This window comes from Geotrypetes seraphini, chromosome 12, assembly GCF_902459505.1.
Source record: "Geotrypetes seraphini chromosome 12, aGeoSer1.1, whole genome shotgun sequence".
In the NCBI taxonomy this organism is placed as follows: domain Eukaryota; kingdom Metazoa; phylum Chordata; class Amphibia; order Gymnophiona; family Dermophiidae; genus Geotrypetes; species Geotrypetes seraphini.
In genome coordinates, this window is record NC_047095.1 from 15,225,856 (window position 1) to 15,246,508 (window position 20,653).

At 42.8% G+C, this 20,653-nt stretch overlaps 1 protein-coding gene across 5 annotated transcripts in view; it reads right to left on the reverse strand.

Moving 5' to 3' along the window:
• The window catches only part of SLC35A3 (solute carrier family 35 member A3), a 126,580-nt gene that overhangs the window by 30,760 nt on the left and 75,167 nt on the right, over window positions 1–20,653 (reverse strand). For all 5 annotated transcript variants that reach the window (XR_004536608.1, XM_033916230.1, XM_033916228.1 and 2 more), the window contains 4 exons: window positions 19,368–19,522; window positions 16,477–16,599; window positions 13,791–13,962; window positions 3,168–3,286 (listed from right to left, as the gene is read on the reverse strand). Coding sequence is in view for 4 of the 5 variants with exons in the window: in XM_033916230.1 (XP_033772121.1) it covers window positions 3,168–3,286; window positions 13,791–13,962; window positions 16,477–16,599; window positions 19,368–19,522 (569 nt within the window). In the remaining variant the exon portion in view is untranslated. The remainder of the gene's footprint in view (window positions 1–3,167; window positions 3,287–13,790; window positions 13,963–16,476; window positions 16,600–19,367; window positions 19,523–20,653) is intronic.

Consider the following 20,653-nt stretch of genomic DNA (forward strand, 5'->3'; position numbering starts at 1 on the left):
CTTCGCTTAACTTGGAGCAGTTACTTCAGACTACTGAAACTAAGTTATGTGTGTGGCAGTCTTTCCCCCTCTCTTTGATGGGGCGTATAGCTTTATATAATATGATTGTAGTACCCCAATGGTTATATTTTTTTCAAATGCTGAATTACTGTGCTCTGCTGATTATCATCTTCGACTCCGTAGGGCCGTACAGCGATTTCTGTGGGCGGGCAAACGTGCTTGTATTTCTTATGCGACTCTTACTATGCCTCGGGATAAGGGAGGATTGGGACTGCTTAATATTTATAATTTTGCTATTGCCTGCCAATTGCGTCATTTAAATGATTGGTATCGAGGGACTTCCTTCTTTTCTTATACTAATGTGGAGTTGGAACTTCTTGCTCCTTATACTGTCAGTACTCTTTTGCATGCTATGGAACAGTGTTTGCAATTTGTGTTGTCTAGCTACCCTGTTTACTATTCGGTTCGTAAAGCTTGGCAATGGACTTGTGCATATTTGAACCTTTCTTCAGTCAGCTCCACTTTATTAACGATCAGGGGTAATCCACAATTCCGTCCTGGGATGGAGACATCCTTGTTTGACTCTTGGCCAGATAAAGGACTGGTATATTTACATAATATACTCACCTCAGCTGGACAGATGCGTTCATACTAAAACTTGGTCCAGAAGTTTGGGCTCACGCTTAATGATGTATTTCTCTATTTGCAATTGCAACATTATGTACGCACCTTACCAACTGCATCCTTAACTAAGACCGTTTTTGACTCCTTGAAAGAAGCCTATTGTTTGGAGGCGCAGTCTATGATTCCTCTGCGCTTCCATCATAAATTTTTGTTGGAAGAGGCCCCTGGTTTTGATTTTGCTTCTTTGAGTGAGCGCTGCTCTCTAGATTTGGGGACCCCTATTTCTGCAGAATTGCTACAGGGCACCTTGAAGTCTTTTAAGCAGTCTTGGGCTTCAATTCCCTTGATTGAACTGCAATATAAACTGCTTATGCGTGTTTACATCTCCCCTGCCAGGGCATATCGTGCTGCTCTTCATCCAGATTCCTGTTGTCCTAAATGTGTGTGTTGGGGGGGGTAAATGCAACTTTGGGGCATATGTTTTATTCCTGTCCTGTTGTTTTGTGATTTTGGAAAATTCTTCATCATCACATTGCTCAGCTTTGGAATACTCATTGTTTGCCTCATCCAAAGATGCTTTTCACTACTTCAGCTTTGGCTCATCCTGTTCCGAGAGGCCTACATACTTTTTTGAAGCGTGCATTATTGTTGGGAAAGAAGTCTATTCTAGTACACTGGCTGGATGCGCATCCTCCTACCTTGTTGCAATGGAGATCATTGATGATTTATCAATTGAAGATGGAAGTTGTAACACTTACAACTTACTTGGGAGCCTTTTTGGGCCTCTTTGACCGGGTATGCTCGTAGCCATGTACTGAATATTTGACTGTGTAGTTGTCATTTTCTTGAACTGTATGTGACATTTGCTCTCCTGCTGCTCCATGCCTTTCTTTTTTTTTGGGTGGGGGGGAGGGGTGGTTTTTATGGTTTTTGAAAATTTGGTCTATGCTTTATTATTGTTATTGTGGCTTTCGATTGTGTTTTTGACCAATAAACAGTTTTGCACATAAAAAAAATACTGAGAATGCCATGTATTTTCTTGTTTCTAGGAGGTCATTAGATAGATGTTAGTAGGAACTTAAGTGTTCTGCTAGGAGGTACTGATCATAGAAAGACATTTTTTGAAGAAGTGACTAAGTAAAATGTCATATAAAAATTGTAGCTGAGTAGTCTGTTGGTTAACATAGAGCCTTGGAATATTCTACAAGAGTCAAGAGTCCTGCTCTCTCTGCCAGATGGAGCACCAACATACGTTCTTGAACTGTTTACCATCTTAGACTCTACAAGGACAGATTGATGCCATAGTCGTGGCCTGTCAAATCCTGGGAAAAATTAGATTCTGTATAAGGTATCCAGTTTGCATGGAGCAACTGGTACCTAGAGCGGCGTTTCCTAGTTCTTGAATATAGCATCCTTGATTAAATTGTGAAAGGGAAGTTTAAGGCAAGTCACAAGACTTTTAAAAGTGACAGTACACTTTTGCACTGTCTGGGCTCCATGGATGATGTCACCCACATGTGAGAATATGCTGCCCGCTTGTCTTAGGATAAACACAGTTAAACTACAGAGTATGGCTCATGGAATTCTTTCCAAACAAAGATCTTGCCTTACTGTAGTAATAGAACAAAGAAAAAGCAAGAGAGATATTTTAGCTTCTTTTGTTTTCCGATGATCACAAACATATAAAGATTTGAGGTGGATTAAATCTCTGTGGCCATTTGTTTGTTTTGTGTTATCTAATACAGCGGTACCTCGGTTTACGAGTGCACCGGTTTGCGAGTGTTTTGCAAGACGAGCAAAACATTTGCAAAATCGGCGCCTTGGAAACCGAGTGTGGCTCGATTTACGAGCACCCCCCCCCCGCGATCCGGCACCCCCTCCCTCCCGCTGCGATTGGGCACCCCCTCTCCCCCGACGCGATCGGGCACCCCCCCGCCACGATTGGGCACCCCCCACTGCTTCTTACAGTCATCTGGGCACCGGCATGTCCTGTGCTTGGTGCCGGTGCCCAAAGATCATCCTCCTCCTCTGCTGGGCTTTGAGCATCTGCGCATGCTCAAGGCCTGCGAGTTCATTAGATATTGGCCCCTACCAGCAGCCAATATCTAATATAATAAAACGGTAGCCGCGCATGCGCACTCCTACCTGAGGGGCCCTACAGCGCACGGAAAATGGAACACGCAGGAGGGAGTGCGCATGTACGGCTAGCGTTTTATTATATTAGATTGATATTTATATATGTTTTAATTTGTTTATTTTTAATCAGTAAGTGTATGATTTGCATATTATGTTTTTAATGTCCTCCGAAATCTGGTCCTTGTTGGGACGATATGCATTTTAATGAATAAAAACCCTTTTGTTGAGAGGACATCTCTCTTGCCTTTTCTTTGTTCATAGAATTCTTTGAAACCTTCCTGTGAGCATTTGTATGTGTACATGTCTGTATTTGCATATATAAGAAATGCTCATAAGGTAATGTAATGGAAAATTTCTGCTTATGTCAACTCAGTCCTTAAAAGGAACTTTGATTCTGGGTACACTACCTGTAGAGCTACCACTATCCAGGTGAAATGATTATATCCTTGAAAGAATCCATTCTGGGAGACACGCTCTCCATCATAAATGTATACACCCAAAAATCCAAATATGCCTCCAAAAAACCCTAAAGAAAAGAAAGTCACAACTGAATTCAAACAGCCTTCAAAATCATGGACACAAAAATACTTAAGAATCAGATACAGTGCAATAGTACCTAATGGTGTACCATAATCAAATTTAGTATTCTACTCTCACACAGAGTAAAGAAAACTTTCACCTACACGATATTCTCTTTTTTTGAGTGCAGGACATTAAAACACACCTATACTTCCCGACATATTAGGAGATTGATGAGCACCAGGAAAACAGGTATTCTATTTCCTGGCATTCCTCAAAGTCCCCTCAGAGCCTGCCAGGAACATCCCTCATTATTTCCCAGACAAGCTCTGTAAAGAGTCAGACGTCAGCTCCAATGCACCGCTTCTGGAAATGAGGCCTTGGGTTTATTGTGAAACTAATCTTCAGTTTCAAAATATTTAGTTTAAAATTTTATGTCACTGTATTAGTGTTATAAATCTCAGTGTATTTCAGTCTTTTACAGAATTAATAATATTCTGATTTATATCTGATTTAATTATGGCATGATATACTTGCCTTGCTTATATTACTGTAATTCTCTGTATGCGAGTCTGCCACAAACACCTCTTTCAAGAGATCAATGGGTGCAGGCTATGTCTGCTTCTTTAAACTCAGAAACTAATTTTGACACTCATCTTATATCTGTTTTATCAAGTTTTTACTAGCATCCTAAACAATGTAGGGTAATGTTTAAGGTCCTTCTCAGTTGAACTTTTTCTTTATTGGCACTACTCATTTAATAAAGCATCCACTTGAGAAGAAAAGTACATGTAGTAATGATGAATTTATCTTTAACTTAAGGAAAATACCTCAAGGCAATAAACAGTAACAATCAGCCAATAGTACTGGGGAACCACTTGGAAAGTCTGAGAGCTATGTACTGCAAAGGAGAATGGTTCTGGAACGAATTATGTTTGTAAACCAAGGTACCACTGTACTTGAATCCAGTTGTACTTCTAATGGTTCTCAGAAAATGAGTTTTTGACACATCTAGGATCCCTGAGGAAGAAGTGTTTTTCAAAACACGGACTGTGTCAGGTCCAAGTCTCAAACACAAAGTGAAACATTTTCTTTGGATACAAATTGTTTATTGATTTAAATAAAAATCTTGGCTTTTTGTACATCATCTCTGCAGTCTCTTTTTGGTTTTGCTGTTCGACAATTACTGCAGACTAGTTGGATTTCTCTTGGATATGTTATCTTAACAATACTGAATGGTCAGAGCTCATATAAGAACTTACCAGTTTTGTTTGGATGTTGTTACAACTTGGGTTTGTTTGTTTTTTATTGTTTATTTTAATTTTCAAAATATAATTCCAAGCATTACAAATCTTGAACAGAAAGTTTGATTAAGATATACAAATTTAAATCCTAATTTGCACAAAGAAAGGAAAAAATAACAAATACTCAATCAATCTCAAGTCCTCCAAACTATTGATCCAAGATTACCGTATTTTCGCGGATATAACGCGCACCATTGTAAAACGCGCATAGGGGTATAGCGCGCAGAAATCACGATGATATGTACAAAAACTTTTCTATACCGCGCTCAGGCATATAACGCGCATGCTGCCCGACTCTCCTCTGGCCACCCCGACTCTCCTTTCGCTCTCCCCGACTCTCCTCTGGCCACCCCGACTCTCCTTTCGCCCTCCCCGACTCTCATCTGGTTGCCCCGACTCACCCTGACTTTCGGTGCACTGCCCCGACTCTCCTCTGGTTGCCCCGACTCACCGTTCACCCGCCCTGACTTTCGGTGCACTGCCCCGCCTCTCCGTGCCTGTCCCCCTTGAAGTCCTGTCCCCCCTTGAAGGTCTGCCTGTCCCCCTTGAAGATCTGCCTGTCCCCCCTTGAAGTCCTGTCCCCATCCTGAAAGCCTGATGCCCCCCCTCGACGTCCGATTCTTCTCCCCCCTCGGCAGGACCACTCGCACCCCCACCCCGAAGGACCGCCGACTCCCCGACAACATTGGGCCAGGAGGGAGCCCAAATCCTCCTGGCCACGGCGACCCCCTAACCCCACCCCGCACTACATTACGGGCAGGAGGGATCCCAGGCCCTCCTGCCCTCGACGCAAACCCCCTCCCCCCAACGACCGCCCCCCCCCAAGAACCTCCGCCCGTCCCCCAGCCGACCCGCGACCCCCCTGGCCGACCCCCACGACACCCCCACCCGCCTTCCCCGTACTTTGTGTAGTTGGGCCAGAAGGGAGGCCAAACCCTCCTGGCCACGGCGACCCCCTAACCCCACCCCGCACTACATTACGGGCAGGAGGGATCCCAGGCCCTCCTGCCCTCGACGCAAACCCCCCTCCCTCCAACGACCGCCCCCCCCAAGAACCTCCGACCGACCCGCGACCCCCCTGGCCGACCCCCCCACCCCCCTTCCCCGTACCTTTGGAAGTTGGCCGGACAGACGGGAGCCAAACCCGCCTGTCCGGCAGGCAGCCAACGAAGGAATGAGGCCGGATTGGCCCATCCGTCCTAAAGCTCCGCCTACTGGTGGGGCCTAAGGCGCGTGGGCCAATCAGAATAGGCCCTGGAGCCTTAGGTCCCACCTGGGGGCGCGGCCTGAGACACATGGTCGGGTTTGGCCCATGTGCCTCAGGCCGCGCCCCCAGGTGGGACCTAAGGCTCCAGGGCCTATTCTGATTGGCCCACGCGCCTTAGGCCCCACCAGTAGGCGGAGCTTTAGGACGGATGGGCCAATCCGGCCTCATTCCTTTGTTGGCTGCCTGCCGGACAGGCGGGTTTGGCTCCCGTCTGTCCGGCCAACTTCCAAAGGTACGGGGAAGGGGGTGGGGGGGGTCGGCCAGGGGGGTCGCGGGTCGGCTGGGGGGGCGGTCGGAGGTTCTTGGGGGGGGGCAGTCGTTGGGTGGAGGGGGGGTTGCGTCGAGGGCAGGAGGGCCTGGGATCCCTCCTGCCCGTAATGTAGTGCGGGGTGGGGTTAGGGGGTCGCCGTGGCCAGGAGGGTTTGGGCTCCCTTCTGGCCCAACTACACAAAGTACGGGGAAGGCGGGTGGGGGTGTCGTGGGGGTCGGCCAGGGGGGTCGCGGGTCGGCTGGGGGACGGGCGGAGGTTCTTGGGGGGGGCGGTCGTTGGGGGGAGGGGGTTTGCGTCGAGGGCAGGAGGGCCTGGGATCCCTCCTGCCCGTAATGTAGTGCGGGGTGGGGTTAGGGGGTCGCCGTGGCCAGGAGGGTTTGGGCTCCCTCCTGGCCCGATATTGTTGGGGAGTCGGCGGTCCTTCAGGGTGAGGGTGCGAGTGGTCCTGCCGGGGGGGGGATGTATCGGACGTCGGGGAGTCGGCCGGGCAAGAGGGCTTGGGCTCCCTCTTGCTCCGATCGTGGATGCGGGTGCGGGTGGGAGCGCGTGCGAGCGGTCGTTCGGGGTGGTGGTGCGAGCGGTCCTGCTGGGGGGGTGAATCGGGCGTCGGGCGGGGTGGGAACTATGTTTAAAAACTTTTGTATACCGCGCTCAGGCATATAACGCGCGAGGGGTATGCGCGGTATGTAAAATCACGTATAACGCGCGCGTTATATCCGCGAAAATACGGTAATTATGGGTGAATAAAGATTAAGAAAACAAAATAGCTTGGGGGAAAATATGTAGACTACCAGGTACAGAGTCTAATTCTAATCATTAGAGGTTGGTACATTTTCTTCTTTATCAAGGCGTCTTAGATATTAAAAAAACAAAACCCACGTTAGCTGCGATGAATCAAAAAAACATATTTAAATGATTTATATCTAATTATGCACTTTCATGGATATCTAAGGAAGAATACTCCTCCAATTGAGGTTACTGCAGGTCTCATTATCAAAAATTGGTGTCTTCTTCTTTGGGTTTCTTTGGAGTCATCAGAAAATATCAATATTTTTGTCCTAAGAATTCTTTGGATTTATTTTTAAAGAACAGTCTCATTATTCATTCTTTGTCTAGTGCAAGCGCTACCGTTATTAAAAGTGTTGCTGGTCTAGCAAGCACTTCGTCAGAAACTTCTAACAAATTGGTAACATCAAGCAGTGTTTCCTGCTGTGATTGATCTTCATTCTGTTGTTCTTGGTTTTTCTTTTTCATTGGAAGGTAATATACCCGTACAAAAGGAGGTATCGATTATTCTGTAACATTTAATATTTCAAGGAAATATCTCTTTAACATGCCTTTAGGAGTTATCATAGAAATTTTGGGAAAATTCAGTAGACGTAAATTGTTAGTTCGATTATTATTTTCTAGGCTTTCTAGTTTTCTCCCTAGACTAGTACTGTCTTTAATTAATACTTCTTGGTTTTTTTTAGTTGTTATAATATCTGTTGTCATTTTTTGAGTCTCACTCTTATGTACAGTCAAATCCTGCTTTAAGAGGGAAATTTCCTCTTTCTGTTCATTCATCTTTTTTTCTAATTCCTTTATTTGTGGAGTTAATGATTTTCCTAGATTCATAACCAGGTCCCACAGAACCTCCAAAGTAACCTCAAGAGGTTTAGTTATTAAAGAAAAGTCTTGTAGTGCACTGAGTTCTCCAATACAGGTTTTACCTCTATTCGTCCTTGTTCCACCTCTTCGAGTGGTCTTCCCGCAACAGGTAGGTTCTGGGGACTTGAAAGGTCCCGAGCAGACTCCAGTAACAAGCCCTCTAATGTGTTAGCCTCTTGTGGTGAGCACTCTGCCTCTCCGGACATGTTCACATCTCGCGGAGACCTTGCTCGCTGTGGCGGTGGAGCTCTATGGTCAGGGCTCAGAGTAGCATCTAGCCTGAGGATATCCACCATGGTGTCACTCCCCAACGGCGTCTCCAACAGGCGATTCCCAGACAAGTTGCGCTCTCTTTGTAGGCACCTCAGGATTTAATCTATTATTCCAATGCCTGGACTTCCATACATTGGGAGGCTTCACCAACACCTTTCCCTCTTCTTTTCGGCATTGTAAGTAATCCAATAGGCAAAAGTTGTAGAAAGAAATTCTGCAAGTCTCTGCAGCTAACAGGCTACAGTGGCCATCTTGGATCCTGCCATTACAAATGTATGCTAAAGGCCCATTTTTTTCAAATGGTGTTTGGGTCTTACATCAGGGACACTTCTGTTTTATCTATTGTAAAATATGTATAGATACTATCTGTTTTCAGTATTAAGAGTTGTAGTATGATAGTGATTGAGTTTTTGGAATACAGATGTAATGACGTATCTTTAAAGAATACTAACTCAGATGTCTCAGCGCTTCACTTTCTTCGTTTGTCAAGTTTCAGGAAATAAAAAGAGGTTTCTCCTCAATTTTTACTAACTCATGAAGTACTAAATTCTTATAAGTCAAAAGTGCTGGATCTAGAGGACCTGGGAGGGGGGGGGGGAGTCCAGTTAGACTTATTTCTCACAACGGAACGATCCTCTTTAACTTCTTGTTGGCTAGAAAAAAATAGCTTCACTTGCAATTTTCTTAGAAATTGTTCAAGATTAACTCTTAAGTTGAAAAAAATCATTACAATCTTCCGGCACAAATGTTAGACCTTTTGCTAAAACCCGTTGTTCAATTTGAGTCAAGGTTTACTGTGAAATATTAATAACTGCATCTAATGCTGAAGTTGAGACCTGGTGTTCGGCCGATTGGCTTGAAATCTTCCTCTGTTCCGGCGTTGCCTTCCTCTTCTGTACTGACCTTGTCCTAAAAAATTCTTATTTGCATCACTGCTTGATGCGGAATCAGAGGAGAGATGAAAACTAACTCATCAGATCCTACTGTAGTGGGTTTCATCCATCTGTAAGCATAGCCCTTCGAATAATCACGCTCGTCTCTTAAATTTTTAAATCTTCTGTAGCTTTAAATCAGCCCTAAATTTTTCCACTTTAGACTCAATAGCCCCAAGACTTTATAATGATGACACTGATTTTGTTTCACAATGGAACTGAATATTGAATCACTGCTCTTTGGACTTTATGGTCTTAATTATACACACAGCGCAAGCGAAGATTGCAATAGACTCTGGTACAATCGATACGCAGATGCAGGCGCTAAAAATCATTCAGATTTTGATATACAAGCAGCATTAATTGAGTCTAAAGTGGAAAAATTTAGGGCTGATTTAAAGCTACAGAAGATTAAAAAATTTAAAAGAGACGAGCATGATTATTCGGAGGTTCAAAGAAGAGCAACCAAGATGGTAAAGGGGATGGAACGCCTCTCGTATGAGGAAAGACTAAAACGGTTAGGGCTCTTCAGCTTGGAAAAGAGACGGCTGAGAGAAGATATTCAAGTTTGAGCTTCTTTTATGTCTATTGGTTAAAAAGGAGAATAGGTTGGTTATGTATTTGGGGGCTAGAACAAATAGTACCTTAAAGCAAAAGCAGCCGAATTTAAACCTCACACGTGCTTCCATCGGCAGCCAATGCAGGAGTCGGTAGGAGGGAGTTGTGATTGAACTTCTTCAACCCTAAGATTAGCCTGACTGCCGCATTCTACACTAGTTGTAATCGCTGCATATTCTTCTGGGAAATTACCAGATACTAAACTAAACTAAAGTTTGTATACCGCATCCTCTCCACAAATGTAGAGCTCGGCACAGTTTACAGGAATTGATATAGAAAGGAACTCCAATGAAAAGTTGAAGGACTTAGTAAAGAGAAAGTTTAGAGGGACAGTATATCGACGAGGGAGGGGTAATTATATTTTAGAGAAAAGCCAAGTTTTCAGGTGTTTTCGGAAGAATAAGATGCTGTGAAGAATAAGACTACATAAGCATAAAGTGGAGTCGGATGATGGCAGCGACCTCGGGAGACCCTTGATACAGCACTTTTCGTGCGAAACATGTCGGGTCAGACTCCCAGGTTTTAGCTGAAATAAGCTAAGTACTTAAGCACTTTATATTTATATACAAGATAGTTATTCTTTATTTATTATTGGATTAAAATTGCACAAATGACACTTTTCAAATATTGGAATGGACAGCCAATGATGAGGCACCACGTAATCCTTCCCGCAGTTATAAGATAATACAGCGGTGGAGTGGTGGGGCTGAGGCTTCCTATGAAAATAAGGAGGATTGAGGAAACATTACAAATATATCCAGATCCTATCGGCTCCGATTGTTGTACTAAGTAGATGGAAGCTGGATAAAAATATATATTGGATGACCGTTGCCATAGATTGTTATGCTTATATTAAAATCCAACATGACACTGAGGTCTTTTTCTCCATCTTTAGTATATAATCTTTTATATAAAATTTTCATGTTACCCTCATAGTATTCCCTATTTTGAATGCATTTTTTGGCTATTTAGATTATATAGCATTCAAATTGCATATTATTTTTTTTCACACAAGAAAAAATAATATATTTTTTGAGATTGGATTTTTTGTTATTATATCAATGTTATTAGCCAGGTGATGAAGATACCCACTGAAGCACATTTACTAATAGTGGAGAAAAAGCCTCAACTGCATTAAAAAATGCTTTCACTATCAGATGGCAACCCAGCGGGTTATAAACCAGTCAAATTCTGTCTCTTAGGCAAAAAACTCCACCAAGTACAAAATGCTATTTTCAAAAATGGGTTAACCCACACCACTGTGCACAAGAAAACAACAGAAGAACAGGAAAAATGCTTATCTTCACTAGCTGGTATCCTTGCTCACAGACCATTGCAATCGGGCCCACAGCTGTTCATGTTGAAATCACGTCTCTACTAATCCACAACGCTGTGGTGAAGAAAAGCAGCAATTATTCCAACAAGGCTCTTGTTTCGCCACCTAGTGGCTGCATCAGGGAAATATCCAATGTTCTCTCTCTCTCCATATCCGTGCACTGAAGGCTCCATGCTGATGCCTGGATTTACAGCCAACATCCTCCTGACATCACTTCCGGTTAGATAAATTTCCACTCAAAAAAAGAGGAAAAAAGGGGAAAAAACTCTAATAAAACACACACCATTCAATTCTTTGATTCAATCCTTTAGGCCAAATAGTGTCCAAAAATGTACCGTTGCTCACTCTGGTAGAATCTGATTTTCACATTACCCCTCTGTTGCGTCACGGGCATGTGATCCAACACAAAACACCGGAACTCTTTTTTTGAGTGGAAATTTATCTAACCAGAAGTGGTATAAGGAGGATCTTGGCTGTAAATCCAACTTGGTGGAGTTTTTTTGCCTGAGACTGAATTTGACTGGCTTATAACCCACTGGGTTGCCATATTGAAAGCATTTTTTATAGTGTTGGGAGGGGGGAGGGTTTCTATTGGAGGGTTTATGATCTTACAATTAATAATGGGCTTAGAGGGAGGATGGGGGAAGGGTTGCTTTTATGTTTATAAAGTATACTGATAAGATGTTCAAGTGGTCTATTTAATATTGTTAACCCTTTCAGGACCATAAGGATCGTAGGCCAATTTTTGTGGTTTTGACGACATTTTTATGGTAAAAAGGGCTTGCAGATGCCAAAAAATTGATTTTTTTTTGTGAAATATCATTATTTTTATTTAAAAAAATCACACTTTTGGCTTATGGACAGTGTGGCAAGTGAATCTTCTCGTCAATCTAGCAACGACACTAATGAATGAATGTCGGAACCAGTTTGTTTACATAAAGGTAGTATCATATGGAATCCGTACAGAATTTTGTACACTTGATGAAAGCTTAAAAATGAATAAAGAATTAAAAAAAAAAAGAAAGCATTTTTAATGCGATTGAGGCTTTTTCTCCACTATTAGTAAATGTGCTTCAGTGGGTATCTTCACCACTAGGCTAATAACATTGATATATTTTTTGAGATTGGATATTGTTCTTTTTGTCATAAACTGACTGCTCAACAACATGGTACATGCCATGCATGCAGACATATCTGGAGATTTGAGAAGTGGGAAAAAACTTTGTAGAGGTTGGAGGCTTGGGGGAAGTGAAAGTTCAGGAGCTATCTGTTATATCTATAAGGGAGGGGAGGGTTGGGAGGGGAATTGGAGGGAGGAGGGGGACTAATTGGTTCAGTAGTTCTTAATGAATAGAGGAATGGGTGCATCGAAGAAACCACGTGTACCGTTCCATTCTATTTCTTTAAGATATTCAAATTCATTGTTTGCCTTTGTAGAGTGCTGTGCTCTTCATGAAAAGTTTTGAATAAAAATTGTCAATCAAAAAAAAGAAAAAAAAATGGAACAGGAGTCTGAAGCCAATTCTTGAAGGTCACAAACCAGTCTGCTTTTCAAGATTTCCACAATGAATATGGTCTAAATATACATGCTTACAATGGAGGCAATGCATACAGATACAGCTCAGGAAGGTTTTGGAATCTCTGCTCTAGAATAGGACACAGAAAGTAGCTCCAAGGAGGCAAACTAAGAAACAACATCAAAAAAATATTTATTCATTAAACAGTTACTGGATGCTTTGAAACGGGGATAGTGCAAACAAAGAAAGACAACGTTCAAATGTAAGTGAGGATAAAGCAGGGATCAGAGTCTATGGCACTGTACCAAAAATGAAACTGGGCAGACTCAGTGGGTTTCACATTATTCGTTTGTTGTCATATTCTATGTTTATATACCTTATATCAGGGATGTCAAATGTCGGTCCTCAAGGGCTGCAATCCAGTCGGGTTTTCAGTATTTCCCCAATGAACATGCATGAGATCTATTATCATACAATGAAAGCAGTGCATGCAAATAGATCTCATGTATATTCATTGGGGAAATCCTGAAAACCCGACTGGATTGCAGCCCTCAAGGACTGACATTTGACACCCCTGACATATACACTCGCATATAAGTCGAGAATCCAATTTCCCCCCCAAAAAGGAGGAAAAATGGTTGACTCGAATATAAGGCAGGTGGCTTAATTTTTAAGTGCCCTGCCAAGATCTGCACCCAGAGCCCCTCCCTCTCCTGTCAGGCTCTGCACCCAGCCCCCTTCCCTCCATCCACTGACAGGCTCTGCACCCAGCCCTCTCCCTGCCAGGCACTGCACCCAGCCCCCTTCCCTTCTTCCCAGGCTCTACATCCTGTCCTACCACCTTGCCCTATCCATCGTACCTCCTCTGCCGCTGGAATCTCTGGTGATCCAGAGGTGTAGCAGGCAGGAGTGAGCTTTCCAAGCTCCTGCCCCGCTGCTAACCCGGTTGGTCGCTGCCACAAATTCTGGCTTCAGCCGCTGAGCAGTACTGAGCAAGAGAGTGTGCTTTGGCGCTGCTGCTCGGCGCTAAGCGGCTTCCTGAATGGTTCCCGTGAATTCTTTAGAGGGTACAGAGCCTAGCGGCCCGACATCTGGGAGGGGGCGGCTTGGCACTTGCCCGAATATAAACCAGAATCCCCATTTTTGAGCCCCAAAATGCCAGTTTATATTTGAGTATATACGGTAAGCCACACTGATCCACAGAAGTAGCAATGATTAGACAAAGAGTTAGTAGATGAAGAGCCGGACACAGTAAGATTAACAAGGAGAGCAAAGTAAGAGGGAAAGACAATGCAGATCCTGACATATGCTCTTGCCTAAAGCTGCATGAATTCTTCACTCACCAAGCTGAATGTTTCTTATCCACACGGACTGCTTTGTTTCTTTTAAAATTTTCTCAAAATAAACTCCGGCAAATCCACTAGAAAAGCAGGCTACGAGAACAGCTATGACCCCCACAAGCTGAGAGCCAGCTGAAATCTCTTTGGATTCAGCTTCTGGAGAATCTGAGGGCCACTAAACAAGTGCAAAGAAAAGGAGGACAGCTTATTATACTTCTGTTTAAGTTTATTTCAAGACTTACTATACCTGACAAGTCAGGTCAAGGTGGTTTACAAGCTAAGGAAAGAAAAGAATGACAATTATATTAACAGGACAGACACCACTAAGTATTCAAAGAGAAACTGCACACCCAATACAAGAGCTTGTACAAACTTCACCTATCAATAAAAAATTTTGTGCACTCAAAAAAGTTCCAAACGGCTGAAGGTTTTCATTTAACTAGAAATTTAGTTGTTAATAAAAGTCTCAACAGTCTCCCCTTACTATGTATGAGCAGACGTTCCTGCACGGGCAGGTCCCTAACAGAGTTGAAAATGTGCATATTGACTCCAGCATCTCTTCCCCCTTTCGGTTAGAGAGAGAGAGAGAGAGAGAATATGGAAGAGAAAGGGAGAAATATTGGATCCTGGAGGAAGAGATATTGAATCTGGAGGCAGGATGAAAGAAGATCATCAGTCCTTTAATTGTGTGATTAATTGCAATTAAAAATTTTAATAGAACTGCAGCCTTAATACTTAGATAGGCCTTGCCATATTTCTACACCATGGTATCATTCTTTGTATAATGCTAAAACGCATGTGCAGCATTTCATGAAAGCACATGAGAGTCGGTCTTTGTTCCTTATAATCTAGTCTAGTCAGAGACATGATGCCCGCAAATACAAATCAGAGGTTCCAAGTTAAAATGGCAAAGCTATAAAGAAGACCTAAATTAGGGATTATAACTGTGATTAAGAAAGGAGCAACATTTTACCAAGTAAAACTGTGAGAAATGAATAACTTAAGAGCTGGTACAAAAAAAACCCCAACAAAAACAAACAGTTATGTAGGTGAGGGTTTCTTTTTTTAAATTTTTTAAATAAGATTGTCTATCTGATTAAGTCTATTCTTATTCTGGAAAGGTTTTCTTATAGTCTGGAAAATGTGGGCTAGATTCACTAACCTGCCTCTCCGTGCCCGATCCGTGGCTGATTCGCAGCAGGTCAACCAATTCACCAAGGCTCAGCATGCAAATGGAGACGATCAGAGGAACGACCCCCCCATCGACCACACAGATCACTAGCTGCTTTTTTTCTGTTTTTATACTATTACTTCGCAAACCCGTTTTAACCCGCTTTAAATCTGCAGGTTAAAACCACGGGCTCGCACTGCAGGGGAAGGGCAGGAGAGTCAGGGTGGCGAGCTGGGGTGCAGGGCGGTGAGAGGAGAATCGGTGCTGAAGTCAGGCTGAAAAGGGCAGGAGAGGGCGAGGAGAGTCGGGGCTGAAAAGGGCAGGAGAAGTCAGGCTGAAAAGGGCGAGGAGAGTCGGGGCTGAAAAGGGCGAGGAGAGTCGGGGCTGAAAAGGGCAGGAGAAGTCAGGGTGAAAAGGGTGAGGAGAGTCGGGACTGAAAAGGGCAGGAGAGGGCGAGGAGAAGTCAGGCTGAAAAGGGCAAGAGAGGGCTAGGAGAGTTGGGGCTGAAAAGGGCAGGAGAGATCTAGGAGAGTCGGGGCTGAAAAGGGCAGGAGAGGTCTAGGAGAGTCGGGGCTGAAAAGGGCAGGAGAGGTCTAGGAGAGTCGGGGCTGAAAAGGGCAGGAGAGGTCTAGGAGAGTCGGGGCTGAAAAGGGCAGGAGAAGTCAGACTGAAAAGGGTAGGAGATGGCTATGAGAGTCAGAAAATGGCAGGAGAAGTCAGGCTGAAAAGGGCAGGAGAGGGCGAGGAGAGTTAGGGCTGAAAAGGGCAGGAGAAGTCAGGCTGAAAAGGGCAGGAGAGGGCGAGGAAAGTCAGGGCTGAAAAGGGCAGGAGATGTCAGGCTGAAAAGGGCAGGAGAGGGCGAGGAGAGTCGGGGCTGAAAGGGCAGGAGAAGTCGAGCTGAAAAGGATGAGGAGAAGTCGGGCTGAAAAAGGCGAGGAGAAGTCGGGCTGAAAAGGGCGAGGAGAAGTCGGGCTGAAAAGGGCGAGGAGAAGTCGGGCTGAAAAGGGCGAGGAGAAGTCGGGCTGAAAAGGGCGAGGAGAAGTCGGGCTGAAAAGGGCGAGGAGAGTCAGATCTGAAGTCCGGCTGAAAAGGGCAGGAGAAGTCGGGGCTGAAAAAGGCAGGACAGGGTGAGGAGAGTCGGGGCTGAAGTCAGGCTGAAAAGGGCAGAAGTCGGGCTGAAAAAAGCAGGACAGGCCAAGGAGATTTGGGGCTTAAGTCGGGCTGAAAAGGGTAGGAGAAGTCGGCAGAGAGCAGGAAAGGTCGTGAGCGACTGGTTCCCACCAGTTGCTTCTTTTTGGATCGGCCAGACTAGTCAGTGTTCCTTGAAAAGTTTATTGCATCCTTCCTATTTTGCATGCCGTTTACCCTCATTTGCATGTGCGGATTGGCCACTAGGTTAGTGATTCAGGTCAGGGTCGCAAATCGATTAGTTTGCTTAGTGAATCTAGCCTTTTGATGTTTATCATAACATCTGTCATAATGATAAAATATGGAAATATTCAACCTTCTTCTACTAACCTGCACAAGAGCCACCCCTGTCATCAGAATCACCAGGGAGAACCACTGGTACACACCGAGCCTCTTGTTAAGCATGAATACTGAAAATAAAGCTGTGGTGAGAATCTTAAGCTGATAGGTAACCTAAAGAGAAAAAGCACAATTGGTGCATTAACAGTCACATACTGCATTATCTTAAACTAATAGGGAGCTTGTCCTGTTTGTGCTCTGCATAGTTGAGATGACCTTGGAAATAACAAGGACATAAGGCTGGATATTAAAAAATTTTTTCCTGATATTTAGCAGCATATAAGCATGTGGTACAGCTAAATTTTATCTGGGTCTGCCTAGGTGCTATCCAGTTAGTACTGGCATAGTCCAGGAACCGAGTAGGCAGGAACCAATAGCTAACTGGACAGCAGCAATATTCAGTCCACTATCCGGTTAGCTACTGGCTGTCCCAACTTTACCTGGTTCCTAACCAGGCAGCAAGCTGAATATTGGCCTAAATAGTTGGGTGATCTCGCTCTCAATCTACCCTCTCCCCCAAGAGCTTCCCCACCTCATGCACCCGTTCTGAAGAGATCTTTCTTCCTAACCCTCCTCCACTACCCTCCTCTAGGCACCCCAGGGGTCCAAGAGGGAGCTATTTTGTGGGAAAGCGCGCAAGATAGTGAAGCTCTTGGGAGAGGAGGTTTTGGGAGCAGCATCATACAATTATTTAGGCAGATATTCAGCCAGCTATTTGGTTAGCTAGCCCGGCAGATGGATGAATATAACCCTTGGCTGCCTGAATTCTGGGCACACTCAGAAACTGTACAGAAGCCAGATATTCAGTGACAGAACCCACATAAGTGCTGGTACTGAATATCAGGGTCTAATTCAACCTGTGGCAGTCATCATTTTCAAATGCTGACCATCATTGGCTGAATATTGATCAATGTGCTTATGCATTTAGGTCTGCCATTCGTTTGTGAAAAGCCGCCTGTTATTACAGCCTTCAATAACTGACCTCACAGCAACCTAATATGCTGGTATAATTAATATATATTTTATTTAATAATCAATAACAGGTTACAAGAGCAAATCCTTTCAGCATATGGAGCTGACAGATAATATACCTCAAGCCCTTGAGTATACCTGGATGTCTGTCCTGCCTAAGGCCTCAAAAGACTGTCTTTTTAAACATTTCTTAACAGCCTGAGAAGACGTTGGCACATATTACGTATTTGATTATTATTGGACATACACAGTTTCTCATTTCATTAATTGGACAATTTTTTTCTTTTTCTAAGTCATGTTGCATGCGATATCCTCTGTTTACCAAAAGGTTCTATTTATTTCCCCGACAAATGTTTTTCTAATATCAAAGTTCCTCAATTTCTCTGAGTACGCCACTTCCTCATTCGTATAGTAATTAATTCTATGTTCTTTGATTAGGATATGTAGTACTTCTTCTCTGTGCTGGTAATTCTATCCTCATGAAATGGACTTCTCTATTTCAGCAGCTGTTCTGCTGACTTCTGTATGAAGGATGGGTTCCGCTTGGCTTGGCCTTGCTAATGTTAGTAAAGATAGAGAGTTTGTGAAAACTATATAATGTTTCAAAAGCACTTTTTAGGCCTGTAAAAAGTATTGCCTTTTCCTATTATTCTGGTGATTTCAGAGGGCTTTGTCTTCACCTCCAGTATCATAGAGGGCTTAAAATCTTCACCTATATACACCTGTACAGGCCTCTCTCCTCATTTGTCTAGATTTGAGCCTAATTTTTGAACCTTGCACTGAAAATCAGTGCTAAGCTCCTAAATTTTCTCTCCCACCCTAAATCTGCCCTGTTGCACTCCTTTTTTATGCTCCTAAATTTAGGAGTTTAGTGAAATTTTCAATATAAAGTAATACATGCAGCCCTAGTAAATTTTCAGAGGCTAGTTCATGTGCATAACTCTCAAAGTTAGGAGCATAAATCCTTTGAATATCAAGTCCATAATTTTACTAAAAAAAGAGTGAACCAGATATATAGCCACAGCGGTCAGCATTTGTTTTTGTTTTTTTTAGCATTTGTTTTAAATGCTTGGCCATCATGGTTAAGTTATATCCATTTGGATAATTTAGGACAGCATTTTTGCTGTCCTAAGTTATGTGGATTCCAGCGCTGAATATTACTGATCGCCAGATATTTCCCAGCTCTGCTTAAACTATCCCCAAACCACCTTGATGCTATCTGGAGAGTGCTGGGGAAGTCTATGAAGATTTAAGACAGCTTTATCCAGATACTACTGTTACAAACCTAAGTACAGACCCAGTCCTTTATCTGAGTAGTAGCACCTGCTACCTGAATAAGTGTCAATGAATATCTGGCAGAATATTTCTAAGAAGGAAAGGGGACAGTCACCAATCCTGAAGCAGCAGCTGTTAAAGCAGACACAGTAAGAATGCATACACAGGGTTTTCTGTCATGTAGTCAGCGTGGAACAAGGAATCCTTTATCCAGGTTGTCGATGACAGTGTGGCCTGGGGTTCACTCCTTAAGCACTATGCAAACCTAGCCAGCAGTTTCCAAGATATCCACAACTATGCAAAAGCTAGAAATCAGGTATCTGCTAATGTAACATGTGCATATTTATCTGATGTGTATTTGACTAATATCCTGGAAATCCAATTGGCTATAAGGGTTACCAAGAAAAGCTTGGGAAGCCCCACCATAGGAAAAGAGCAATCCAATGAAGATACCCAATTATAAAAATTACTGCCACGACTATACTGCTTGTACAAACCATCAGTGTTCATGCCTACTAGCAACTGGCTTGTTTCAGTAAGTTTATATTAAAATGCCTTAGGCTTCATGCATAACATGTCAAGGCCTTGCAGCTCATGGTAAATTTTCATTTAATTGAAGGGGTGGAATCTGGTACCTGGTAAGTAGCTGCATCTAGGTTTGATAGTGCAACATATAGCAAGTTATTCTGCAGCGTATATATTCCAGAGGGAATGGCAAGTTTAAGAGTTTCCATAGGCTTGTTGACAATTTCATCACGTAGTATTCGATTTAGGGTTTTGAAGTTGCAATCTGTAAAGAAGGGAAATTTGAAAAAAGATCAAAAGTAATTCTGAATATTCTCAATACAAGGAACAATGGGGTATAATCACACAATACTTGTAGTTAGAGTGCAACAGGAAGCTTAATGAGCAGATAATATAAAAAAGGTCAGTCTGAGGGATCAACAAGAAATGTGCCGAGTGGCTCTTCTAAATTTCTACTTTTAGAATGGAGAAAATATTAGCTATCCAACAGGGAAGATATAAAAAATTTATGGAGGTTTGGAAGCCATTAACAAATTATTGTAAGGAATGATTATAATTAATAATTTATTTCTCTCCTTTTGTCTATTGAAGTATAAGGGGGGGGAGGGAAGGATGAATTTTAAATTTTATGAAATTATAAGATTATATTGGAAGAAGGGTGGGAGGGAGAAGTTATTGTATGATTTCATTGAATGTATGATTAATAAGTAATATTACAGTGTATATGATTGTATTATGAATTACTTGTTGAAAGTTTTAAAAAGAATAAAGAAATATAATAAATAAATAAATTTCTACCATATCAAAAGATAGGCAAGATTGACTAACCATAAAAGCATGCATTTCCTTTGTGTTAACTCTGACCTGCAGTCTTTTATTAATGGCTTTTTAATAGTAAATTGTGACTAAGCACTGGTCATCTGTGCTATCACCCTCATCTTCTCAATATCTTCCAACATTTACTATGCTGTATTCATTATATAAGCAAACTCAATAATTTGGGCTTCTATTTTTAGGCATTTCTAAGATGCACATTTAGGTGCTTTTCTAGATAGTAAGGATTCCTTGATGGCCCAAAAATATGTTTTAGTGTTTTCGCAATACAGTTTTATTGATGGATAGTTTTTGCAGCAGACCCAAATATCTACATTTTGAGTTGTCAACAGCATAGAAAAAGAGACCCCTCACCTGTTATAAAGCCAAGTTGAAGCTAAGTTTTAAAATCTCTATAGCTCATAGAGTGATATTTGTATAAAAAGAAACAAGACAAAAGAAAGCAAGCACTCAGATAGAAGATTGCAAGACTGTAACCTTTATTTATTTATTTATTTATTTACTTGGAATCTAACATGGAGCGTGACCAGCATTGAAACAGTTGCAATGACTGGAAGGCAAA